Source organism: Pseudophryne corroboree, chromosome 2 (assembly GCF_028390025.1).
Source record: "Pseudophryne corroboree isolate aPseCor3 chromosome 2, aPseCor3.hap2, whole genome shotgun sequence".
Lineage (NCBI taxonomy): Eukaryota > Metazoa > Chordata > Amphibia > Anura > Myobatrachidae > Pseudophryne > Pseudophryne corroboree.
Window position 1 is genome coordinate 849,853,201 of NC_086445.1, and position 27,721 is coordinate 849,880,921.

The 27,721-nt window shown below is 46.2% G+C and overlaps 1 protein-coding gene across 2 annotated transcripts in view; it reads left to right on the top strand.

Annotated features, from left to right (window-relative positions):
* ZRSR2 (zinc finger CCCH-type, RNA binding motif and serine/arginine rich 2) overlaps positions 1 to 27,721 on the top strand; it is a 135,600-nt gene that overhangs the window by 81,188 nt on the left and 26,691 nt on the right. For both annotated transcript variants that reach the window (XM_063955799.1, XM_063955800.1), the window contains exon 9: positions 26,540 to 26,595. In XM_063955799.1, coding sequence (XP_063811869.1) covers positions 26,540 to 26,595 — 56 coding nt within the window. The remainder of the gene's footprint in view (positions 1 to 26,539; positions 26,596 to 27,721) is intronic.

Here is a 27,721-nt window from a genome sequence, read left to right on the forward strand (position 1 = left end):
GCTCTCCTGAGCTCTTAGAAAAAGAAAGTTTATTTTAGGTTTTTTATTTTCAGTGAGATCTGCTGGCAACAGACTCACTGCTACGAGGGTCTAAGGGGAGAGAAGCGAACCTACCTGCTTGCAGCTAGCTTGGGCTTCTAGGCTACTGGACACCATTAGCTCCAGAGGGATCGAACACAGGCCCAGCCTTGGTCGTCCGGTCCCGGAGCCGCGCCGCCGTCCCCCTTACAGAGCCAGAAGCAAGAAGAGGGTCCTGAAAATCGGCGGCAGAAGACTTCGGTCTTCATCAAGGTAGCGCACAGCACTGCAGCTGTGCGCCATTGCTTCCCATGCACACCTCACACTCCGGTCACTGATGGGTGCAGGGCGCTGGGGAGGGGGGGGGGGGGTGCGCCAATGGGCAGCAATATTGAGTACCTTGGCTGGCAAATAACACATAATATAGTCATAGAGACTATATATGTGTAAAATACCCCTGCCAGATATACATAGAAAAAAGCGGGAGAAGTCCGCCGAAAAAGGGGCGGGGCTATCTCCCTCAGCACACTGGCGCCATTTTCCCTCAGCTCCGCTGGAAGGATCGCTCCCAGGCTCTCCCCTGCAGTTTCCAGACTACATAGGGTAAAAAAGAGAGGGGGGGGGGGGGCACTAAATTTAGGCGCAATATTGTGTATACAAGCAGCTATTGGGAAAAATCACTCAGTTATAGTGTTAATCCCTGTGTTATATAGCGCTGTTGGTGTGTGCTGGCATACTCTCTCTCTGTCTCCCCAAAGGGCTTTGTGGGGTTCTGTCCTCAGTCAGAGCATTCCCTGTGTGTGTGCGGTGTGTCGGTACGGCTGTGTCGACATGTTTGATGAGGAGGCTTATGTGGAGGCGGAGCAGGTGCCGATAAATGTGATGTCACCCGCTGCGGGGTCGACACCTGAGTGGATGGTTATGTGGAAGGAATTACGCGACAGTGTCGACTCCTTACATAAAAGGTTTGACGACATAGCAGATGTGGGACAGCCGGCTTCTCAGCCTGTGCCTGCCCAGACGTCTCTAAAGCCATCAGGGGCTCTAAAATGCCCGCTACCTCAGATGGCAGACACAGATGTCGACACGGATACTGACTCCAGTGTCGACGATGATGAGACTAGTGTACATTCCAATAGAGCCACCCGTTACATGATTACGGCAATGAAAAATGTGTTGCATATTTCTGATATTACCCCAGGTACCACAAAAAAGGGTATTATGTTTGGGGAGAAAAAACTACCAGTGGTTTTTCCCCCATCTGATAAATTAAATGAAGTATGTGAAGAAGCGTGGGCTTCCCCCGATAAGAAACTGGTAATTTCTAAAAAGTTACTAATGGCGTACCCTTTCCCGCCAGAGGACAGGTCACGTTGGGAGACATCCCCTAGGGTGGATAAAGCGCTCACACGTCTGTCAAAAAAGGTGGCACTACCGTCTCCGGACACGGCCGCCCTAAAGGAGCCTGCAGATAGAAAGCAGGAGGCTATCCTGAAGTCTGTATATACACACTCAGGTATTATACTGAGACCGGCTATTGCTTCAGCATGGATGTGCAGTGCTGCAGCTGCGTGGTCAGATTCCCTGTCGGAAATCATTGATACCCTAGACAGGGACACTATATTGCTAACCGTAGAGCATATTTAAAGACGCTGTCTTGTACATGAGAGATGCACAGAGGGATATTTGCTAGCTGGCATCTACAATAAACGCAATGTCCATTTCTGCCAGGAGAGGATTGTGGACTCGGCAGTGGACAGGAGATGCAGATTCTAAAAGGCACATGGAAGTATTGCCTTACAAGGGTGAGGAGTTGTTTGGGGATGGTCTCTTGGACCTCGTTTCCACAGCGACAGCTGGGAAGTCAGCATTTTTACCCCATGTTCCCTCACAGCCAAAGAAAGCACCATATTATCAGGTACAGTCCTTTCGGCCCCAGAAAGGCAAGCGGGTTAGAGGCGCATCCTTTCTGCCCAGAGGCAGAGGTAGAGGGAAAAAGCTGCAACATACAGCCAGTTCCCAGGAACAAAAGTCCTCCCCCGCTTCCTCTAAGTCCACCGCATGACGCTGGGGCTCCACAGGCGGAGCCAGTTACGGTGTCTCAAGAACTTCAGCGACCAGTGGGCTCGCTCACGGGTGGATCCCTGGATTCTACAAGTAGTATCTCAGGGGTACAAGCTGGAATTCGAGACGTCTCCCCCTCGCCGTTTCCTCAAATCTGCCTTGCCGACAGCTCCCCCGGACAGGGAGGCAGTGCTGGAGGCGATTCACAAGCTGTATTCTCAGCAGGTGATAATCAAGGTACCCTTCCTTCAACAAGGACGGGGTTACTATTCCACAATGTTTGTGGTACCGAAACCGGATGGTTCTGTGAGACCCATTTTAAATTTAAAATCCTTGAACACTTATATAAGAAGGTTAAAGTTCAAGATGGAATCGCTCAGGGCGGTGATTGCAAGCCTGGACGAGGGGGATTCCATGGTATCACTGGACATCAAGGATGCTTACCTGCATGTCCCCATTTACCCTCCTCACCAGGAGTACCTCAGATTTGTGGTACAGGACTGTCATTACCAATTCCAGACGTTGCCGTTTGGTCTGTCCACGGCACCGAGGGTATTTACCAAGGTAATGGCCGAAATGATGATACTCCTTCGGAGAAAGGGAGTTTTAATTATCCCGTACTTGGACGATCTCCTTATAAAGGCGAGGTCCAGGGAACAGTTGTTGATCGGTGTAGCACTAGCTCGGGAAGTGCTACAACAGCACGGCTGGATCCTGAATATTCCAAAGTCGCAGCTGGTTCCTACAACGCGTCTACTGTTCCTGGGGATGGTTCTGGACACAGAACATAAAAAAGTATTTCTCCCGGAGGAGAAGGCCAAGGAGTTGTCATCTCTAGTCAGAGACCTCCTAAAACCAAAACAGGTGTCGGTGCACCACTGCACGCGAGTCCTGGGAAAGATGGTGGCTTCTTACGAAGCAATTCCATTCGGAAGGTTCCATGCAAGGATCTTTCAGTGGGATCTGTTGGACAAGTGGTCCGGATCGCATCTTCAGATGCATCGGCTGATAACCCTGTCTCCAAGGACCAGGGTGTCGCTGTTGTGGTGGCTGCAGAGTGCTCATCTTCTAGAGGGCCGCAGATTCGGCATACAGGACTGGGTCCTGGTGACCACGGATGCCAGCCTTCGAGGTTGGGGGGCAGTCACACAGGGAAGAAACTTCCAGGGACTATGGATAAGTCAGGGGACTTCCCTACACATAAATATTCTGGAACTAAGGGCCATTTACAATGCCCTAAGTCAGGCAAGACCCCTGCTTCAACACCAGCCGGTGCTGATCCAGTCAGACAACATCACGGCGGTCGCCCATGTAAACCGACAGGGCGGCACAAGAAGCAGGATGGCAATGGCAGAAGCCACAAGGATTCTCCGATGGGCGGAAAATCATGTGTTAGCACTGTCAGCAGTGTTCATTCCCGGAGTGGACAACTGGGAAGCAGACTTTCTCAGCAGACACTACCTCCACCCGGGAGAGTGGGGACTTCATCCAGAAGTCTTCCAAATGATTGTACACCGGTGGGAAAGGCCACAGGTGGACATGATGGCGTCCCGCCTCAACAAAAAGCTAAAAAGATATGGCGCCAGGTCAAGGGACCCTCAGGCGATAGCTGTGGACGCTCTGGTAACACCGTGGGTGTACCGGTCGGTGTATGTGTTCCCTCCTCTGCCTCTCATACCCAAGGTACTGAGACTAATAAGAAGGAGAGGAGTAAGAACTATACTCATTGTTCCGGATTGGCCAAGAAGAGCTTGGTACCCAGAACTTCAAGAAATGATCTCAGAGGACCCATGGCCTCTGCCGCTCAGACAGGACCTGCTGCAGCAGGGGCCCTGTCTGTTCCAAGACTTACCGCGGCTGCGTTTGACGGCATGGCGGTTGAACGCCGGATCCTGAGGGAAAAAGGCCTTCCGGAGGAAGTTATCCCTACGCTTATTAAAGCTAGGAAAGAAGTGACCGCAAACCATTATCACCGCATATGGCGGAAATATGTTGCGTGGTGTGAGGCCAGGAAGGCCCCAACGGAGGAATTTCAGCTAGGTCGATTTCTGCACTTCCTACAGTCAGGGGTGACTATGGGCCTAAAATTGGGTTCCATTAAGGTCCAGATTTCGGCTCTATCGATTTTCTTCCAAAAAGAACTGGCTTCACTACCTGAAGTTCAGACATTTGTTAAGGGAGTGCTGCATATTCAGCCCCCTTGTGTGCCCCCAGTGGCACCTTGGGATCTCAACGTGGTGTTGGATTTCCTAAAGTCGCATTGGTTTGAACCACTTAAAACCGTGGAACTAAAATATCTCACGTGAAAAGTGGTCATGCTGTTGGCCTTGGCTTCGGCCAGGCGTGTGTCAGAATTGGCGGCTTTGTCTTGTAAAAGCCCTTCTCTGATTTTCCATATGGATAGGGCGGAATTGAGGACTCGTCCCCAATTTCTCCCAAAGGTGGTTTCAGCGTTTCATTTGAACCAGCCTATTGTGGTGCCTGCGGCTACTCGTGACTTGGAGGACTCCAAGTTGCTGGACGTAGTCCGGGCCCTAAAAATCTATGCTTCCAGGACAGCTGGAGTCAGAAAGACTGACTCGCTATTTATCCTGCATTGCCCAACAAGTTGGGTGCGCCTGCTTCAAAGCAGACTATTGCTCGCTGGATCTGTAGCACGCTACAACTTGCACATTATGCGGCTGGACTGCCGCATCCTAAATCTGTAAAAGCCCATTCCACGAGGAAGGTGGGCTCTTCTTGGGCGGCTGCCCGAGGGGTCTCGGCTTTACAACTTTGCCGAGCAGCTACTTGGTCGGGGTCAAACACATTTGCTAAATTCTACAAGTTTGATACCCTGGCTGAGGAGGACCTAGAGTTCGCTCATTCGGTGCTGCAGAGTCATCCGCACTCTCCCGCCCGTTTGGGAGCTTTGGTATAATCCCCATGGTCCTTACGGAGTTCCCAGCATCCACTAGGACGTCAGAGAAAATAAGATTTTACTCACCGGTAAATCTATTTCTCGTAGTCCGTAGTGGATTCTGGGCACCCGTCCCAAGTGCAGATTGTCTGCAATACTTATATATAGTTATTGTTTAACTAAAGGGTTATTGTTGAGCCATCTGTTGAGAGGCTCAGTTATATTTCATACTGTTAACTGGGTATAGTATCACGAGTTATACGGTGTGATTGGTGTGGCTGGTATGAGTCTTACCCGGGATTCAAAATCCTTTCCTTATTGTGTCAGCTCTTTCGGGCACAGTATCCTAACTGAGGTCTGGAGGAGGGTCATAGAGGGAGGAGCCAGTGCACACCAGGTAGTCCTAAAGCTTTCTTTAGTTGTGCCCAGTCTCCTGCGGAGCCGCTATTCCCCATGGTCCTTACGGAGTTCCCAGCATCCACTACGGACTGCGAGAAATAGATTTACCGGTGAGTAAAATCTGATTTTTAGTAGTAGACATAATAGTATTGTGCAATATTCAAGAAGTACACAGATGTTACTTACCAGTACAAATCATAACACAAAGGTGAAGAGGCTGCTGTTTACAGCCGCTTACTACATAAAGTTACAAATATGAATGCAATGGTTTTGTGCTTAGTTGTCTGCTGTTAGTAGATGTGAGATAGGTAAAGCTTAATAGCTAGTATAAATGAAAGGATCAGGGATATATTAATTGTTCTCCTGTAACTCAGTGGGTCCTCAAATTTGTAGGCATGTCCCATGAGCACAAAAGCTGATTGTGCTTCATACCATGCATAAAACCAGCAACTTGGAGATAAAGATGTTTTATGTAAGGTTTTCCTCAGCATCTGCTGCTGTCTATGGGGTATATGCAATTCACGGCGAATTGCGGCAATTTTTCGCCGTTTTTTAATTCGACTAAATTCGCCAGGTGAATTCCGGAAGGTGGCTGCCGGAATTCACCATATTCAATGAAAAACGGATTCGCCAGAATCGCGGGCGAAAATCGTCCGATTTGGCGGATTTTGCCGCGATTTTAAAAAACGGGAAAAAACGGGAAAAACCCGAAGAAAAAAAAATGGCGTGGGGTCCCCCCTCCAAAGCATAACCAGCCTCGGGCTCTTCGAGCTGGTCCTGGTTCTAAAAATGCAGGGGAAAAATTGGGCAGGGATCCCCCGTATTTTTAAAACCAGCACCGGGCTCTGCGCCTGGTGCTGGTGCCAAAAATACGGGGGACAAAAAGAGTAGGGGTCCCCCGTATTTTTAACACCAGCATAGGGCTCCACTAGCTGGACAGATAATGCCATAGCCGGGGGTCACTTTTATGCCGTGCCCTGCGGCCGTGGCATTAACTACCCAACTAGTCACCCCTGGCCGGGGTACCCTGGGGGAGTGGGGACCCCTTCAATCAAGGGGTCCCCCCCCATCCACCCAAGGGCCAGGGGTGAAGCCCGAGGCTGTCCCCCCCCATCCAATGGGCTGCGGATGGGGGGGCTGATAGCCTTTTGTGATAATAAAAAGATATTGTTTTTTCCAGCAGTACTACAAGTCCCAGCAAGCCTCCCCCGCAAGCTGGTACTTGGAGAACCACAAGTACCAGCATGCGGGAGAAAAACGGGCCCGCTGGTACCTGTAGTACTACTGGGAAAAAAATACCCAAATAAAAACAGTACACAGACACCTTGATAGTAAAACTTTTTCTCTATCGTCCTAAGTGGATGCTGGGGTTCCTGAAAGGACCATGGGGAATAGCGGCTCCGCAGGAGACAGGGCACAAAAAAGTAAAGCTTTACTAGGTCAGGTGGTGTGCACTGGCTCCTCCCCCTATGACCCTCCTCCAGACTCCAGTTAGATTTTGTGCCCGAACGAGAAGGGTGCAATCTAGGTGGCTCTCCTAAAGAGCTGCTTAGAGAAAGTTTAGTTTAGGTTTTTTTCTTTACAGTGAGTCCTGCTGGCAACAGGATCACTGCAACGTGGGACTTAGGGGGAAAGTAGTAAACTCACCTGCATGCAGAGTGGATTTGCTGCTTGGCTACTGGACACCATTAGCTCCAGAGGGATCGAACACAGGCCCAGCCGTGGAGTCCGGTCCCGGAGCCGCGCCGCCGACCCCCTTGCAGATGCTGAAGCGTGAAGAGGTCCGGAAACCGGCGGCTGAAGACTCCTCAGTCTTCATAAGGTAGCGCACAGCACTGCAGCTGTGCGCCATTTTCCTCTCAGCACACTTCACTGGGCAGTCACTGAGGGTGCAGAGCGCTGGGGGGGGGCGCTCTGAGAGGCAAATATAAACCTTATACAAGGCTAAAAATACCTCACATATAGCCCATAGGGGCTATATGGAGATATTTAACCCCTGCCTGACTGGAAAAATAGCGGGAGAAGAACCCGCCGAAAAAGGGGCGGGGCCTATCTCCTCAGCACACGGCGCCATTTTCTGTCACAGCTCCGCTGGTCAGAACGGCTCCCAGGTCTCTCCCCTGCACTGCACTACAGAAACAGGGTAAAACAGAGAGGGGGGGCACATTAATGGCTATATATATATATATTAAAGCAGCTATAAGGGAGCACTTAATATAAGGATATCCCTTGTATATATAGCGCTTTGTGGTGTGTGCTGGCAGACTCTCCCTCTGTCTCCCCAAAAGGGCTAGTGGGTCCTGTCTTCATTAGAGCATTCCCTGTGAGTTTGCGGTGTGTGTCGGTACGTGGTGTCGACATGTATGAGGACGATATTGGTGTGGAGGCGGAGCAATTGCCAAATATGCAGATGTCACCCCCCAGGGGGTCGACACCAGAATGGATGCCTTTATTTGTGGAATTACGTGATGGTTTATCTTCCCTTAAACAGTCAGTGGAGGACATGAGGCGGCCGGACAATCAATTAATGCCTGTCCAGGCGCCTCAAACACCGTCAGGGGCTGTAAAACGCCCTTTGCCTCAGTCGGTCGACACAGACCCAGACACGGGCACTGATTCCAGTGACGACGGTAGAAATTCAAACGTATTTTCCAGTAGGGCCACACGTTATATGATTTTGGCAATGAAGGAGACGTTACATTTAACTGATACTACAGATACCGTAAAACAGGGTATTATGTATGGTGTGAAAAAACTACAAACAGTTTTTCCTGAATCAGAAGAATTAAATGACGTGTGTGATGAAGCGTGGGTTGCTCCTGATAAAAAGTTGATAATTTCAAAAAAGTTATTGGCATTATACCCTTTCCCGCCAGAGGTTAGGGCGCGCTGGGAAACACCCCCTAAGGTGGACAAGGCGCTCACACGCTTATCCAAACAAGTGGCGTTACCCTCTCCTGAGACGGCCGCACTTAAGGATCCATCAGATAGAAAGATGGAAGTTATTCAAAAGAATATATACACACATGCAGGTGTTATACTACGACCAGCTATAGCAACTGCCTGGATGTGCAGTGCTGGAGTAGTTTGGTCAGAATCCCTGATTGAAAATATTGATACCCTAGATAGGGACAATGTTTTACTGTCGTTAGAACAAATAAAGGATGCATTTATCTATATGCGTGATGCACAGAGGGATATTTGCACACTGGCATCTCGGGTGAGTGCTATGTCCATTTCAGCCAGAAGAGCCTTATGGACACGACAGTGGACAGGCGATGCGGATTCAAAACGTCACATGGAGGTTTTGCCGTATAAAGGGGAGGAGTTATTTGGAGTTGGTCTATCAGACTTGGTGGCCACGGCTACTGCCGGGAAATCCACTTTTTTACCTCAAGTCACTCCCCAACAGAGAAAGGCACCGACTTTTCAACCGCAGCCTTTTCGCTCCTACAAAAATAAGAGAGCAAAGGGCTTGTCGTACCTGCCACGAGGCAGAGGAAGAGGGAAGAGACACCAACAGGCAGCTCCTTCCCAGGAACAGAAGTCCTTCCCGGCTCCTGCAAAAACCTCAGCATGACGCTGGGGCCTCTCAAGCGGACTCGGGGACAGTGGGGGGCCGTCTCAAAAATTACAGCGCGCAGTGGGCTCACTCGCAGGTAGACCCCTGGATCCTGCAGATAATATCTCAGGGGTACAGGTTGGAATTAGAGACGGATCCTCCTCATCGTTTCCTGAAGTCTGCCTTACCAACCGTCTCTTCCGAAAGGGAGAGGGTGTTGGAAGCCATTCACAAGCTGTACGCTCAGCAGGTGATAGTCAAAGTACCCCTATTACAACAAGGAAAGGGGTATTATTCCACTCTATTTGTGGTACCGAAGCCGGATGGCTCGGTAAGGCCTATTCTAAATCTGAAGTCCTTGAACCTCTACATAAAAAAGTTCAAGTTCAAGATGGAGTCACTCAGAGCAGTGATAGCGAACCTGGAAGAAGGGGACTTTATGGTATCCTTGGACATCAAGGATGCGTATCTACACGTTCCGATTTACCCCGCACACCAGGGGTACCTCAGGTTCATTGTTCAAAACTGTCACTATCAGTTTCAGACGCTGCCGTTCGGATTGTCCACGGCGCCTCGGGTCTTTACCAAGGTAATGGCCGAGATGATGATTCTTCTTCGAAGAAAAGGCGTATTAGTTATCCCATACTTGGACGATCTCCTAATAAGGGCAAGGTCCAGAGAACAGCTGGAGACAGCTTTAGCACTATCTCAAGAGGTGCTAAGACAACACGGGTGGATTCTGAATATTCCAAAATCCCATTTAATCCCGACAACTCGTCTGCTGTTCCTAGGAATGATTCTGGACACGGTTCAGAAAAAGGTTTTCCTTCCAGAGGAAAAAGCCAAGGAGTTATCCGATCTGGTCAGGAACCTCCTAAAACCAGGAAAAGTGTCAGTACATCAATGCACAAGAGTCCTGGGAAAAATGGTGGCTTCTTACGAAGCAATTCCATTCGGCAGATTCCATGCAAGAATATTCCAAAGGGATCTGTTGGACAAATGGTCAGGGTCGCATCTGCAGATGCACCTGCGAATAACCCTGTCACCAAAGACAAGGGTGTCACTTCTGTGGTGGTTGCAGAAGGCTCACCTATTAGAAGGCCGCAGATTCGGCATTCAGGATTGGATCCTGGTGACCACGGACGCCAGCCTGAGAGGCTGGGGAGCAGTCACACAAGGAAGAAACTTCCAGGGAGTATGGACGAGTCTGGAAAAGTCTCTTCACATAAACATTCTGGAACTAAGAGCAATCTACAATGCTCTAAGCCAGGCGGAACTTCTCCTGCAAGGAAAGCCGGTGTTGATTCAGTCGGACAACATCACGGCGGTCGCCCATGTAAACAGGCAGGGCGGCACAAGAAGCAGGAGTGCAATGGCAGAAGCTGCCAAGATTCTTCGCTGGGCGGAGAATCACGTGATAGCACTGTCAGCAGTGTTCATCCCGGGCGTGGACAACTGGGAAGCAGACTTCCTCAGCAGACACGATCTTCATCCGGGAGAGTGGGGTCTACATCCAGAAGTCTTCAACATGTTAATAGACCGTTGGGAAAGACCAATTGTAGACATGATGGCGTCTCGCCTCAACAAGAAACTGGACAAATATTGCGCCAGGTCAAGAGATCCACAGGCAATAGCTGTGGACGCACTGGTAACTCCTTGGGTGTACCAGTCAGTGTATGTGTTTCCTCCTCTGCCGCTCATACCAAAGGTATTGAAGATCATACGGCAAAGAAGAGTAAGAACAATACTAGTGGTTCCGGATTGGCCGAGAAGGACTTGGTATCCGGAACTTCAAGAGATGCTCACGGACGAACCGTGGCCTCTACCTCTGAGAAGGGACCTGCTACAGCAGGGTCCCTGTCTTTTTCAAGACTTACCGCGGCTGCGTTTGACGGCATGGCGGTTGAACGCCAGATCCTAAAAGGGAAAGGCATTCCAGAAGAAGTCATTCCTACCTTGATTAAGGCACGGAAGGAAGTCACCGTGAAACATTATCACCGCATTTGGCGAAAATATGTAGCGTGGTGCGAGGATCGGAAGGTTCCGACGGAGGAATTCCAACTGGGTCGTTTCCTACATTTCCTGCAATCAGGATTATCTATGGGTCTCAAATTGGGATCCATTAAGGTTCAAATTTCGGCCCTGTCAATATTCTTCCAAAAAGAATTGGCCTCTGTCCCTGAGGTCCAGACTTTTGTCAAGGGAGTACTGCATATACAGCCTCCTGTGGTGCCTCCGGTGGCACCGTGGGATCTAAATGTAGTTTTAGATTTCCTCAAATCCCATTGGTTTGAACCATTGAAAAAGGTGGATTTGAAATATCTCACATTGAAAGTGACTATGTTACTAGCCCTGGCCTCTGCCAGGAGAGTATCTGAATTGGCGGCTTTATCTTATAAAAGTCCTTATCTAATCTTCCATTCGGATAGGGCAGAACTGCGGACTCGTCCGCATTTTCTCCCTAAAGTGGTATCAGCATTTCATCTGAACCAACCTATTGTGGTGCCTGCGGCCACTAGCGACTTGGAGGACTCCAAGTTGTTGGACGTTGTCAGAGCCTTAAAAATATACATTGCAAGGACGGCTGGAGTCAGAAAATCTGACTCGCTGTTTATATTGTATGCACCCAACAAGTTGGGCGCACCTGCTTCTAAGCAGTCGATTGCTCGTTGGATTTGTAACACAATTCAACTTGCACATTCTGTGGCAGGCCTGCCACAGCCTAAAACTGTAAAAGCCCACTCCACAAGGAAGGTGGGCTCATCTTGGGCGGCTGCCCGAGGGGTCTCGGCATTACAACTCTGCCGAGCAGCTACGTGGTCGGGGGAGAACACGTTTGTAAAATTTTACAAATTTGATACCCTGGCAAAGGAGGACCTGGAGTTCTCTCATTCGGTGCTGCAGAGTCATCCGCACTCTCCCGCCCGTTTGGGAGCTTTGGTATAATCCCCATGGTCCTTTCAGGAACCCCAGCATCCACTTAGGACGATAGAGAAAATAAGAATTTACTTACCGATAATTCTATTTCTCGGAGTCCGTAGTGGATGCTGGGCGCCCATCCCAAGTGCGGATTATCTGCAATACTTGTACATAGTTATTGTTAACTAATTCGGGTTATTGTTAAGGAGCCATCTTTAAGAGGCCCTTTCTGTTGTCATACTGTTAACTGGGTTTAGATCACAAGTTGTACGGTGTGATTGGTGTGGCTGGTATGAGTCTTACCCGGGATTCAAAATGCCTCCCTTATTGTGTATGCTCGTCCGGGCACAGTACCTAACTGGAGTCTGGAGGAGGGTCATAGGGGGAGGAGCCAGTGCACACCACCTGACCTAGTAAAGCTTTACTTTTTTGTGCCCTGTCTCCTGCGGAGCCGCTATTCCCCATGGTCCTTTCAGGAACCCCAGCATCCACTACGGACTCCGAGAAATAGAATTATCGGTAAGTAAATTCTTATTATTACACACTACCGACACACACATACTTACCTATGTTGACACGCCGACTGCCACGGTCTCCGACGATCCGAGGTACCTGTGAAAAAATTATACTCACCTTCCAGCGTCCAGAGGTACATCCACGTCCAGAGATAATCCACGTACTTGGCAAAACAAAAAAACGAACACCGATCCATACCGGACTAGAAAGGGGTCCCATGCTTTCACATCAGACCCCTTTCTCCCGAATCCCGGGACATCACGTGACTCCTGTCACTGAAGTCCCTTCAGCCAATCAGGAAGCGCTACTTCCGTGGCGCTCACCTGATTGGCTGTGCACTGTCTGAGCTGTCAGACAGCGCATCGCAAAGCCGCTCCATTACTTTAAATGGTGGGAACTTTGCGGGTAGCGGTGGGGTTAACCCGCGGTCAGCCGCTGACCGGCGGGTGACCTCACCGCTAGCCGCTAAGTTCCCACCATTGAATATAATGGACTGGGCTGTGCGATGCGCTGTCTGCTCAGACGCGCAGAGCCAATCAGATGAGCGCAACGAAGTTGCGCTTCCTGATTGGCTTTAGAGACCTTTCTGTGACAGCTGTCACTGACAGGTCTCTCTGCATTCGGGGATAGGGGTCTCATGTGTCAGCATGGGACCCCTTTCAGTCCGTGTGGTCGGTTGTCCGGTTTGTTTTTTTCTCCAAGTCCGTGGATTTATCTCTGGACCATGGCTGAGGTGAGTATATTGATCTTTTATTTTCAGGTATCCGTGGATTCTACATGGAGAAGAGGACCGATGTCGGCGTGTGAACATAGGTAAGTATGTGTGTGTCGACGTATGAAATAAAGTTTTACTTTCACGGTGTGTGTGTCCTGTTTTTATTTGGGTATTTTTTTTCCAGTAGTACTACAGGTACCAGCGGGCCCGCTTTTCTCCCGCATGCTGGTACTTGTGGTTCTCCAAGTACCAGCTTGCGGGGGAGGCTTGCTGGGACTTGTAGTACTGCTGGAAAAAACAATATTCTTTTCATGATCACAAAAGGCTATCAGCCCCCCCATCCGCAGCCCATTGGATGGGGGGGGACAGCCTCGGGCTTCACCCCTGGCCCTTGGGTGGCTGTGGGGGGGACCCCTTGATTGAAGGGGTCCCCACTCCCCCAGGGTACCCCGGCCAGGGGTGACTAGTTGGATATCTAATGCCACGGCCGCAGGGAACGCCATAAAAGTGACCCCCGGCTGTGGCATTATCTGTCCAGCTAGTGGAGCCCGATGCTGGTGTTAAAAATACGGGGGACCCCTACGCTTTTTGTCCCCCGTATTTTTGGCACCAGCACCAGGCGCAGAGCCCGGTGCTAGTTTTAAAAATACGGGGGATCCCCTGTCAATTTTTTCCCCGCATTTTTAGAACCAGGACCAGCTCGAAGAGCCCGAGGCTGGTTATGCTTTGGAGGGGGGACCCCACGCCATTTTTTTTTAGGATTTTACCGTTCCAGCAATAAAAAAATAAATAAAAAAAAATAATATTTTAAAAAATATATAAATAATATTTGTGCCTCCAAAAAAAAAAAAAAAAAAAAAAAGTACCTAATCCCTTCTAATATATATAGATCTGCTATTCCCAAAAAAAAAAACACAAAAAAAAACATGTTTAAATTTTTTTTATTTGTTTTCACCCTCCAAAGTGTGGCGGATTGAAAATGACGAATTTGCTGTCTAAAAGCACTGCTGTCGAATTTCCAAACTTGAATTGAATATGCTTTGGTCGAATTGCAGCACTTGTATCATTGCAGAAAAGTCGAATTTGCAAAAATTCGAATTTCAAAAAGTCGAATTTTAAAAGTCCGTTTTTTGGTCGGAAAGCACTGAATTGCATAGGCAAATTTTTTTTTTTGGTCGAAAATGACCCGAAATTCGACAATTTCGGGAATTCGACCGCAATTGCATATACCACTATAACCCACTGTCTTGTACGCTATTGTCTTAATGGAATACGGTGGTGCTGATTTAGATTGACACGCACTCGGTTCAGCTGTAATTACATTGCATTTTATAGTTGGGCTAGGCAGCTATCCCCTCCCACCTGTAAATCGGGTTGTACCCCTCCCCCCCCCCCACTTTCCCCTCGATAATCTCTGTAAATCGGCACTGATAATGCCAAATGCATCTCCTTACCCACATTACCTAGTTGGACTTTGTTTAACTTTGCGTCTTGGAGTAGTGTGACAGGGTGTAGTATGGTAGGCCGGCGGTCGGGCTCCCGGCGACCAGCATACCGGCGCCGGGAGCCCGACCACCGGGTTACCGACAGTGTGGCGAGCGCAAATGAGCCCCTTGCGGGCACGCTGCGCTCGCCACGCTGTGCGCTATTTTCTCTAACGTCCTAGTGGATGCTGGGGACTCCGTAAGGACCATGGGGAATAGACGGGCTCCGCAGGAGACTGGGCACTCTAAGAAAGATTTAGTACTACTGGTGTGCACTGGCTCCTCCCTCTATGCCCCTCCTCCAGACCTCAGTTAGAATCTGTGCCCGGACAGAGCTGGGTGCATTTTAGTGAGCTCTCCTGATCTTGCTAATAAGAAAGTATTTTAGTTAGGTTTTTTATTTTCAGAGAGCTTCTGCTGGCAACAGACTCTCTGCTACGTGGGACTGAGGGGAGAGAAGCAAACCTACTAACTGCGGCTAGGTTGCACTTCTTAGGCTACTGGACACCATTAGCTCCAGAGGGATCGAACACAGGAACCTAACCTTGGTCGTCCGTTCCCGGAGCCGCGCCGCCGTCCCGCTCGCAGAGCCAGAAGACAGAAGCCGGCGGGTTGAAGCAAGAAGACGTCAAAATCGGCGGCAGAATACTCCTGTCTTCATATGAGGTAGCGCACAGCACTGCAGCTGTGCGCCATTGTGCCCACACTAACCCACACACTCCGGTCACTGTAGGGTGCAGGGTGCAGGGGGGGGCGCCCTGGGCAGCAATTAAGTACCTCCTGGCAAAAGCAGCATATATACAGTTGGACACTGTTATATGCATGAGCCACCGCCATTATTTTTACACAAAATCGCGGGACAGAAGCCCGCCGCTGAGGGGGCGGGGCCTTCTTCCTCAGCACTCACCAGCGCCATTTTCTCTCCACAGCTCCACTGAGAGGAAGCTCCCCAGGCTCTCCCCTGCAGACGATAGAGAGGGTGAAAAAGAGAGGGGTGGCACATAAATTTGGCGTAAAAACTATATACAGCAGCTACTGGGTTAACACTAAGTTACTGTGTGATTCCTGGGTCATATAGCGCTGGGGTGTGTGCTGGCATACTCTCTCTCTGTCTCTCCAAAGGGCCTTGTGGGGGAACTGTCTTCAAATAGAGCACCCCCTGTGTGTGGTGTGTCGTTATGTGTGTGTCGACATGTCTGAGGTAAAAAGCTCCCCTAAGGAGGAGATGGAGCAAATATGTGTGTGAGAGGGTGTCTCCGTCGACAACGCCGACACCTGTTTGGATATGTGTAAGTGCTAAGGTGAATTTATTGCACAAAAGATTAGAGTACAGACAGGAAATCTACCCATGTCTGTCCCTATGTCACAGAGACCTTCAGAGTCTCACAATGCTCACTATCCAAAATAATAAACACTGATATCGACACGGAGTTTGACTCCAGTGTCGACTACGATAATGCAAAGTTACAGCCAAAATGGCAGAAAGGTATTCAATATATGATTATTGTAATAAAAGATGATTTGCATATCACTGATGACTCATTTGTCCCTGACACAAGGGTACACATGTTAAGGGGAAGAAAGCTGAGGTAAATTTCCCTCCTCTCATGAGGAAAAAGAGCGGGAATCTCCAGACAAGAGACTGCAGCTTCCCACAAAAAATTCTCAGGCAGTATCCTTTCCCCACTAGGGCCAGGATGTGATGGGAATCTTCCCCTAGGGTGTCACGTTTGCACAAAAGGTAGCACTAGCTATTCTCAGGGATCCTGCAGATAGCGTGCACATTCTGGTACACTACTCAGACCGGCGATTGTGTCGGCATGGGTTTATAGCGCTGTGGCAGCGTGGACAGGTACCTTATCAGCAGAGATTGAGACCCTAGTATGCATATATATATATATATATATATATATATATATATATAGAGAGAGAGAGAGAGATATAGAGATATATATTAAAAAGATGCTGTCTTAAGAGATATGTGTATATATATAAAACATGCCCAAAGAGACATGAGTATACTGGGTCCTAGAGTCAAAGCTATGTCGATTTCTGCTTGACATGTCCTGTAGAATATGCAATGGACAGATGATGCCGACTTAAGAGGCATATGGAAGGCTGAGGATTGTGTGGAGAAGGGTTCTCGGACCTGGTCTCCACAGCTATAGCTGGTAATTCTGATATTTTGCCTTATATTCCTGCACAGCCTAGGAAAGCACGACATTATCAAATGCAGCCTTTCGAATAAAGAAACAAGAAAGTCCGAGGTGCGTCCTTTCTTGCCAGAGGCGGGGGCAGAGGAAAGAAGCTGTACAACACAGCTAGTTCCCAGGAACAGAAGTCCTCCCCGGCCTCTTCAAAAATCCACCGCATGTCGCTGGGGCTCCACAGGCGGAGCTGGGCCCGGTGGGGGCACGCCTTCGTAAGTTCAGCCACAAGTGTGTTCACTCCCTGTTAGATCCCTGGGCAATAGATATTGTGTCTCAGGGATACAAGCTGGACTTTGAGAAGATGCCCCCTCACCGACGGCCCTGCCAGCTTCCCCCCACGAGAGGGAAACAGTGTTAACTGCAATTCACAAATTGTATCTTCAAAAGGTGGTGGTCAAGGTTCCCCTGCTTCAACAAGGAGGGGGTTATTATTCGACCATGTTGTAGTCCCGAAACCAGACGGTTCGGACGGACCCATATTGAATTTAAGATCCCTGAACATATACCTGAAAAGGTTCAAGTTCATGATGGAATCGCTAAGAGCGGTCATTGCAAGCCTGAAAGGGGGAAATTTTATGGTGACTCGGTACATAAAGGATGCATACCTTCATGTCCCCATTTATCCACCTCATCAGGCGTACCTCAGAATTGCGGTACGGGATTGTCATTACCAATTTCAGGCGTTGCCGTTTGGTCTCTCCACGGCCTTGAGAATATTCACCAAGGTAATGGCGGAAATGATGGTGCTCCTGCGTAAGCAAGGTGTCACTATTATCACGTACTTGGACGATCTCATAAAAGCGAGATCAAGAAAGCAGTTGCTGAACAGCGTATCACTTTCTCTGGAAGTGGTCCGGCAACACGGCTGGATTCTATATACTCCAAAGTCGCAGTTGGTTCTTACAGCTCATCTGCCTCTCCTAGGCATGATCCTAGACACAGACCAGAAAAGGGTTTATCTCCCGATAGAGAGAGCTCAGGAGCTCGTGACACTGGTCAGGAATCTATTAAAACCAAAACAGGTGTCAGTGCATCACTGCACTCGAGTCCTGGGAAGGAGGGTGGCATCATACGAGGCCATTCCCTTCGGCAGGTTCCATACGAGGACCTTCTAATGGGACTTACTGGACAAGTGGTCCGGATCACATCTTCAGATGCATCGGTTAATCACCCTATCCCCCAGAGCCAGGGTGTCTCTCCTGTGGTGGCTGCAGAGTGCTCACCTTCTCGAAGGTCGCAGATTCGGCATTCAGGACTGGGTCCTGGTGACCACGGATGCAAGCCTCCGAGGGTGGGGGGGCAGTCACACAGGGAAGAAATTTCCAAGGGCTGTGGTCAAGGCAGGAAACTTAAAAGGAAAAAAATACACCTGTATAAAAAAGCGCTTTAAAGCAGCAGGGGAATGGTAATCCAAAAAAGAGGCGTTACCCTAACCCCAATAAAATTAACCAGAAACTAAAAAGAATTTGGATCTCCTATCCACTGCGCTCCCCAAATGTATAGATACGTAAAGAAGGGAATAAACCTCTACTTATCTTAGGAGGTCGGTATTATTTTCGCACGTCCCACCTTCTTCTCGTTAGGTTTTATTACGAGTATTAATAGATGGTATTATTCCAAGAGGTCCAACAATAACCCATGTAAGAGAAAATAAAACACAATCTAGTGTATTACCGTCATACAGATCCCTTCATTGGATAAAAATACAACATGGGTCTATGGATTCAAATCAGTAATAAGTGTGATCCACACGTATATATAAAATACAATTTTTTAATACTAAAAAAGTTCCAATTATAAAGTATGCTTCAGTCACATTGATATATGACACATGTCCACTTTTACATCCAGTAATATGTGAGGGTGGCTTCCTACCAGATTTTGGAATTTAGAAGTGCTTATAAAAAAGCTGTGCAGATGTCTCAGCAGTCCCAGGGAAAACCAGCTTCAATGGTCAGCACCCCGTCCTCTCCTCGTCTGGTATGTCCGTCACAAATCCTCACCGTCAGCCAACGCGTTTCGATCAAATTCGCTGATCTTTATCAAGGCATAATACTGATGGCCTCCTCTTCCAGCTCTTTATACCCTTATGAATTAATGTTCCTAATTGCTGGGAGTAGCCACTCTCACTCACAATTAATGGCATTTTTACATTTATTAAGTCATCCCAAACTAATCTAACATCAAAGAACTGCTCTACAAGATGGTATAATATCCATATATTTCATGTTAAAAGATACCAACCCACTCAAAAATGAATTAAAAACATAAAATTTCGCTAACCGGAAGTGTCCTGTGTAAACAGGATCAACTTCCGTCTATACTGTTATGAGGGTTCCACACAGCGGAAAGAAGGAGTCCTATCCTTCTATCTCAGCGTCACATCCTGTCACGTGATCGCTCCGTCACGTGATCGCTGCGGTCCGCATCAGTATATCCCATGTTCATTCCGAAGATATGTCCGGTCACGTGACGCTCCACGGCCGGAAGTTCCTCGGCGGCCATTTTTAAAACTCCAAAGAGGGGATTTGACAGCACATCTCCTCATTACTACAGTGTTATAGGTATAGAAGGGCGGAAGTATATATACCGCCATATTGCTTCCTGGAAAAAAGAGATTTCCTTTATTTTCATAACAAATGGTCACATCAGGTAAAACGATCTTATAAAAAACCTTATAGAAGACTCCAATACACACAATTCATATTTTCCCAGTTACTATAAGAAAATGGGCTATAGGAAAATCACTTGATAATCAAACATATCTACTTTATTCAGCGTCACACCTAGCCAAGGAACCATTTTACCTCAAAATCCTTATTCAGGCCACCCGGGATTAGAGTTTTAGTGAATAAATATATTGCATTTCAGTTTTTGCTAGAATTGCAGCTATATTATTACATCTCCAATTCCCCTTTATCTGTTTTAATGCTCCAAATACTTTTAACTGTTTGATGTCCTGACCGTGAATTTGTTTGAAATGGGATGAGAGTGCATGTGTCTCAACACCATTTCTTATATTACGTAGATGCTCTGTGAATCTTGTTTTTAAATTCCTACTGGTCCTGCCAATGTAAAATAAGTCACAACTACATCCCAAGTAATAGATCACATTTCTTGAGGTGCACGTTATGAACTCATTAATTTTATTATTTTGTCCATTTATTTCGATTTCCGTGCACTTTGCTGCACCTCTGACCTCTTTACACATACAGCAAGTACCACACCTAAAAAAAAACCTTTGAAAAAGTGCGAATATTTGCTTTCGGCGGTGACATAGCACTCCTAACCAATTTATCTTTAATGTTCTTAGCTTTCCGATAAATGAATTTGGGTCTATCTGGCAACAATTTTTCCAATAAAGGGTCACCCTTCAAGATCGTCCAATGGTTCCTGAAAATCTTCTCTATTTGTTTGTGTTGGGTGTTATAACCCGTAATAAAGGCTAAGGAATGATTCTTATTTCCATCCGATACAGGTATCTTTTTTGATGGAAGTAGTAAATCCTTTCTGTCTATAATTTCACACTTAGTGACAGCCTTCTCAATGCTTTTGTTACTATAACCACTATTTCTGAATTTTTTACTCATTATATCAGCTTGTTCCCTGTAAACCTCATTATCTGTACAGTTCCTCTTTAGTCTCTGTAACTGACTATTAGGTATGGACTTAAGCCAATTGGCATGGTGGCAGCTAGTAGTGTGAATATATGTTCCTGAATCAGTCGATTTTGTGTAATTACGAGTTTTTAATTGTCCATTTTCCACATAAATATTTAAATCAAGAAAATTTACACTGGTATTACTGACTTCAAATGTCAGTGAGATATTGTAGTCTTTCTCATTTAGCTGATCACAAAAGGTAGTCAAAGTTTCTCTATCACCCCTCCAAACAAAAATAATATCGTCTATGTATCTAGACCAGGATACCAGGCTCGCCCCAAACTGATGGTTTTGCCATACATGTTGGCATAGCTTGGGGCGAACCTGGTACCCATGGCCGTCCCCACTTTTTGCAGGTAGAAACTATCCTTAAAGTGGAAATAATTATTTTGCAAAATGAAGTCAACACCTTTTACCAAAAAGTCACATAATTCCGACTCATAGTTACTATCTGATAAATATGTAACCACTGCCTCTATTCCTAGATCGTGATTAATGATCGTATACAGCGAAGTCACATCTGCTGTGACTATATAGCAATTCTCGTCCCATTGTATACTTTTAATGACATTTAATGCATCTCTGGTGTCCTTTAAATGCGAACGATTTTTTTGTACTAGAGGCTGGAGGTTAAAATCTATGAACTCCGACATATTAGCAGTCACCGAATTAATTCCCGACACTATAGGTCTGCCGGGCGGGTTCTGCAGGTCCTTATGGACTTTTGGCAAAATGTAAATAACGGGGATACTTGGATCTGTAGGTATCAAAAATTGACCTTCTGCCTCACTGATGGTCCCGTTATCTACATAGGTTTTAACTAATGTCGTAAAGCCGGTCACGATCCTTTTAGTTGGATCCCCTCTCAGTTTTTTATAGGTTTTTCCGTCGCTCAGTTGTCTTATCACCTCGTTCTCATATTTGTCCATATCCATTATTACGACTCCTCCACCCTTATCCGTTGGTTTTATTATAATGTCTTTATTCGATTTTAATTCTTTTAAGGCCTCATTCTCTTTTCTTGTTAAATTATAGTGAATTTTCGGTGGTGTGAGTGCTTCAATATCCTTGTTCACTAATGAGAAAAAGGTTTCTACATAGTTTCCCCTCATATAGGTCGGGTTAAAGATGGACTTAGGTCTAAATACTTTTTTGGGTGGGGAATCTTCCATTAATTCCTCCTCTGGTTGCTGTTTACCAGCAAAGAACCTCTTCAAGGATAATTTTCTTACATATTTTTGAAGATCCACATAGACCTCAAATTTATTAAGCTTGGCTACCGGGGCGAATTTCAACCCTTTTTCAAGTAATGAAATCTCCGACTCCCCTAATATATGTTTGCTCAAATTAAAAATCTTTACCTTATTTTCCACTTTTGAGGTCTCAGTCTCTTGTGGTTCCGTAACCCCTGTCCTACAGCCCTTCCTTTTCTCTCTTCTATTTTTCCTATTCTTGATGTTCCTTCTTATCTTTCTTCCTTTCTTTCCCCCTCTTTTTCCTCTCTGTTTCCTACCTACTATGTGTATTTTCGTTTCCTCATCCCATCCTCTAAAAAAAGATCGTCATTTTGGAATCGACTAAAACGATTCCGACGGTATGGGGAATTATTCAACTCTTTTCTTTCCCTTCTCTGGTAAGTGGGTAAACCTTCCCTTCTCCAATTATTGGACCTATATCTACTATGGTCTCTTATCGTCTCTTATCGTAAGAGGAATTTAAAAACAAGATTCACAGAGCATCTACGTAATATAAGAAATGGTGTTGAGACACATGCACTCTCATCCCATTTCAAACAAATTCACGGTCAGGACATCAAACAGTTAAAAGTATTTGGAGCATTAAAACAGATAAAGGGGAATTGGAGATGTAATAATATAGCTGCAATTCTAGCAAAAACTGAAATGCAATATATTTATTCACTAAAAACTCTAATCCCGGGTGGCCTGAATAAGGATTTTGAGGTAAAATGGTTCCTTGGCTAGGTGTGACGCTGAATAAATTAGATATGTTTGATTATCAAGTGATTTTCCTATAGCCCATTTTCTTATAGTAACTGGGAAAATATGAATTGTGTGTATTGGAGTCTTCTATAAGGTTTTTTATAAGATCGTTTTACCTGATGTGACCATTTGTTCTGAAAATAAAGGAAATCTCTTTTTTCCAGGAAGCAATATGGCGGTATATATACTTCCGCCCTTCTATACCTATAACACTGTAGTAATGAGGAGATGTGCTGTCAAATCCCCTCTTTGGAGTTTTAAAAAATGGCCGCCGAGGAACTTCCGGCCGTGGAGCGTCACGTGACCGGACATATCTTCGGAATGAACATGGGATATACTGATGCGGACCGCAGCGATCACGTGACGGAGCGATCACGTGACAGGATGTGACGCTGAGATAGAAGGATAGGACTCCTTCTTTCCGCTATGTGGAACCCTCATAACAGTATAGACGGAAGTTGATCCTGTTTACACAGGACACTTCCGGTTAGCGAAATTTTATGTTTTATGTTTTTAATTCATTTTTGAGTGGGTTGGTATCTTTTAACATGAAATATATGGATATTATACCATCTTGTAGAGCAGTTCTTTGATGTTAGATTAGTTTGGGATGACTTAATAAATGTAAAAATGCCATTAATTGTGAGTGAGAGTGGCTCCTCCCAGCAATTAGGAACATTAATTCATAAGGGTATAAAGAGCTGGAAGAGGAGGCCATCAGTATTATGCCTTGATAAAGATCAGCGAATTTGATCGAAACGCGTTGGCTGACGGTGAGGATTTGTGACGGACATACCAGACGAGGAGAGGACGGGGTGCTGACCATTGAAGCTGGTTTTCCCTGGGACTGCTGAGACATCTGCACAGCTTTTTTATAAGCACTTCTAAATTCCAAAATCTGGTAGGAAGCCACCCTCACATATTACTGAATGTAAAAGTGGATATGTGTCATATATCAATGTGACTGAAGCATACTTTATAATTGGAACTTTTTTAGTATTAAAAAATTGTATTTTATATATACGTGTGGATCACACTTATTATTGATTTGAATCCATAGACCCATGTTGTATTTTTATCCAATGAAGAGATCTGTATGACGGTAATACACTAGATTGTGTTTTATTTTCTCTTACATGGGTTATTGTTGGACCTCTTGGAATAATACCATCTTTTAATACTCGTAATAAAACCTAACGAGAAGAAGGTGGGACGTGCAAAAACAATACCGACCTCCTAAGATAAGTAGAGGTTTATTCCCTTCTTTACGTATCTATACATTTGGGGAGCGCAGTGGATAGGAGATCCAAATTCTTTTTAGTATCAAGGCAGGAGACTTGCCTTCACATCATTATCCTGGAACTGAGGGCCATATACAACGCCCTAAGTCAAGCGGAGACCCTGCTTCGCGACCAACCGGTTCTGATTCAGTCAGACAATATCACCGCAGTGGCTCATGTAAACCGCCAAGGCGGCACAAGGAGCAGGGTGGCGATGGTAGAAGCCACCAGAATTCTTCGCTGGGCGGAGAATCACGTAAGAGCACTGTCAGCACTGTTCATTCTGGGAGTGGACAACTGGGAAGCAGACTTCCTCAGCAGGCACGACCTCCACCCGGGAGAGTGGGGACTTCATCAAGAGGTCTTCGCGCAGATTGTAGGTCGATGGGAACTGCCACAGGTGGACATGATGGCATCCCGCCTCAACAAAAAGCTACAGAGGTATTGCGCCAGGTCAAGAGACTCTCAGGCGATAGCTGTAGACGCACTGGTGACACCGTGGATGTTCCAGTCGGTTTATGTGTTTCCTCCTTTTCCTCTCTTACCCAAGGTGCTGAGAATCATAAGGAAAAGAGGAGTGAGAACAATACTCATTGTTCCGGATTGGCCAAGAAGGACTTGGTATACAGAGCTGCAAGAAATGCTCACAGAGGACCCATGGCCTCTGTCTCTAGGGCAGGATCTGTTACAGCAGGGACCTTGTATGTTCCAAGACTTACCGCAGCTGCGTTTGACGGCATGGCGGTTGGACGCCGGATCCTAGTAGAAAAGAGGGATTCCGGATGAGGTTATTCCTACGCTGATAAGGGCTAGGAAGGTCGTGACGGCTAAACATTATCACCGTATACGGCGAAAATATGTTGCTGGGTGTGAGGCCAGGAATGCCTCTACAGAGGAATTCCAGCTGGGCCGTTTTCCTTCACTTCCTACAGTCGGGAATGACTTTGGGCCTAGAATTTGGGGTCCATTAAGGTCCAGATTTCGGCCCTATCCATTTTCTTTCATAAAAAAAAAAAAAATAGCTTCTCTACCTGAAGTTCAGACGTTTGTAAAGGGAGTGCTGCATATTCAGCCCCCTTTTTGTGCTACCAGTGGCACCTTGGGATCTTAACGTGGTGTTGAGTTTCCTGAAATCTCACTGGTTTGAGCCGCTTAAGACCGTGGAGTTAAAATATCTCACGTGGAAAGTGGTCAAGAATTGGCGGCTTTGTCATGTAAAAGCCCCTATCTGGTTTTCCATATGGACAGGGCAGAATTAGGGACTCGTCCGCAATTTCTGCCAAAGGTGGTGTCATCTTTTCATTTGAACCAACCTATTGTGGTGCCTACGGCTACTCGTGACTTGGAGGATTCCAAGTTACTAGATGTAGTTAGGGCTTTGAAGATTTATGTAGCCATAACGGCTGGAGTCAGGAAACCTGACTCGCTGTTTATCCTGTATGCATCCAACAAGCTGGGTGCTCCTGCTTCAAAGCAAACCATTGCTCGCTGGATCTGCAGCACGATTCAGCAGGCTCATTCTGCGGCTGGTTTGCCGTATCCAAAATCAGTGAAAGCCCATTCCACAAGGAAGGTGGGCTCTTCTTGGGCGGCTGCCCGAGGGGTCTCGGCATTACAGCTTTGCTGAGCAGCTACTTGGTCGTGTACAAACACATTTGCTAAGTTCTACAAGTTTCATACCCTGGCTGAGGAGGACCTTGTGTTTGCCCATTCGGTGCTGCAGAGTCATCCGCACTCTCCCGCCCGTTTGGGAGCTTTGGTATAATCCCCATGGTCCTTACGGAGTCCCCAGCATCCACTAGGACGTTAGAGAAAATAAGATTTTACTCACCGGTAAATCTATTTCTCGTAGTCTGTAGTGGATGCTGGGCGCCCGTCCCAAGTGCGGACTTCTTCTGCAATACTTGTATATAGTTATTGCCTAAATAAGGGTTATGTTATGGTTGCATCAGTTTGTCTGATGCTCTGTTGTTGTTCATACTGTTGACTGGGTATGTTATCACAAGTTATACGTTGTGATTGGTGTGGCTGGTATGAGTCTTAGCCTGGATTCCAAAATCCTTTCCTTGTAATGTCAGCTCTTCCGGGCACAGTTTCCTTAACTGAGGTCTGGAGGAGGGGCATAGAGGGAGGAGCCAGTGCACACCAGTAGTACTAAATCTTTCTTAGAGTGCCCAGTCTCCTGCGAAGCCCGTCTATTCCCCATGGTCCTTACGGAGTCCCCAGCATCCACTACGGACTACGAGAAATAGATTAACCGGTGAGTAAAATCTTATTTTTTTCTCCCTCCTGGGTGGTCGTGGACCCCCACGAGGAAGAATAAGTGTCGGTATGCCGGCTGTCGGGATTCCGGCGCCGGTATACTGTGCGCCGGGATCCTGACAGCCGGCATACTGAAGACCACCCGTGTGACAATGTGTATCTTGCCTGTTCGTGCTACTGTATCTTACTGTAGAACATTGTGGTTCATCTACTGCATGACTGTCCAGCTGTAACATAAAGAGAGCTTCCATAGAAGTGTGAAGCAGAGATGTTCCAACATGTACTATATATTAAACATTTCTGATACATCAAATGCAATTATGCTTATTTTTACTATTATAGTCTCCATTATTTCCACACATTTTAATCTTAAAAGACAAAATAAACTTGAGACATAAATTTTATGGCATGTTGTTAGGAATCTGACAGCAGCACGTGATGTCCTGTATGATAAGTTATTGAAGAAAAGCGCTGCGGAATATGTATGTGGTGCTCAGGTCCTGTATGCAGTAAATATAGTTTGACATATGTCGCCTTTTTTTTTTCTAGGTTAGCTGCAATTTTGAACCTCATTTAAGAGGAAATGTGTATGTCCAGTACCAGACGTAAGTGTTTAATTCTGAATGTTATGAAATATGCTTAGGTTGGATTTATGTGTATGGTTCATAACACAGTTTGTGTATACATTTTGTGAGCGTTTTGATTTTTAATCTTTGGGTTTTTTTTTAGTTTCAGACAGCAATCATAATTATCCTATAGAAAAAATGTAGGGACGTAGACTCTACTGCAGTTACCTGGAAGTGCTAATTGGTACTCCCATCATTTGCGTGTGACTGGCTTACAGTATAGGCAGCTAATTGCAGTACAGTAATGAAGGGGATTAATCTAATAATTCTTCAGTATTGGGACAGGTAGCAGATCAATCAGTCGTTTCATAGAATCCAGTAAATGACTCATTTCACGGGTCACAACCCACTTCATCAGATTGGTAATACAGGTTGAGTATCCCTTATCCAAAATGCTTGGGATTAGAGGTATTTTGGATATCGGATTTTTCCGTATTTTGGAATAATTGCATCCCATAATGAGATATCATGGCGATGGGACCCAAGTCTAAGCACAGAATACATTTATGTATCATATACACCTTATACACACAGCCTGAAGGTAATTTTAGCCAATATTTTTTAATAACTTTGTGCATTAAACAAAGTGTGTGTACATTCACAAAATTAATTTATGTTTCATATACATCTTATACACACAGCCTGAAGGTCATTTAATACAATATTTTTTATAACTTTGTGTATTAAACAAAGTTTGTGTACATTGGGCCATCAGAAAACAAAGGTTTCACTATCTCACTCAAAAAAGTCCGTATTTTGGAATGTTCCTTATTTCGGAATATTTGGATATGGGATACTCAACCTGTATACTAAAAAGGACAAAGTGTCTTCAGCAAATAATATAGATATCTTCTGGCGAGTAATTAAAATAAAAAAACACATAAGAAATGTTTCTTTAAGTTTCATTTTTAAGTATATTGTCGTATTTTGAATTAATAAAAAAAACTTTTCCAGGATTATACTCATGATTAATTATGTCTCATTTTTGTCCGTTTGTTTTGCAACTTTGTCTGTAGTTTTTATGGTCTGTGGGCTAGAAATAAATATTTTTTTTATTTTATGTTGTCTATTTCTCTTACGTCCTAGAGGATACTGGGGTCCACAT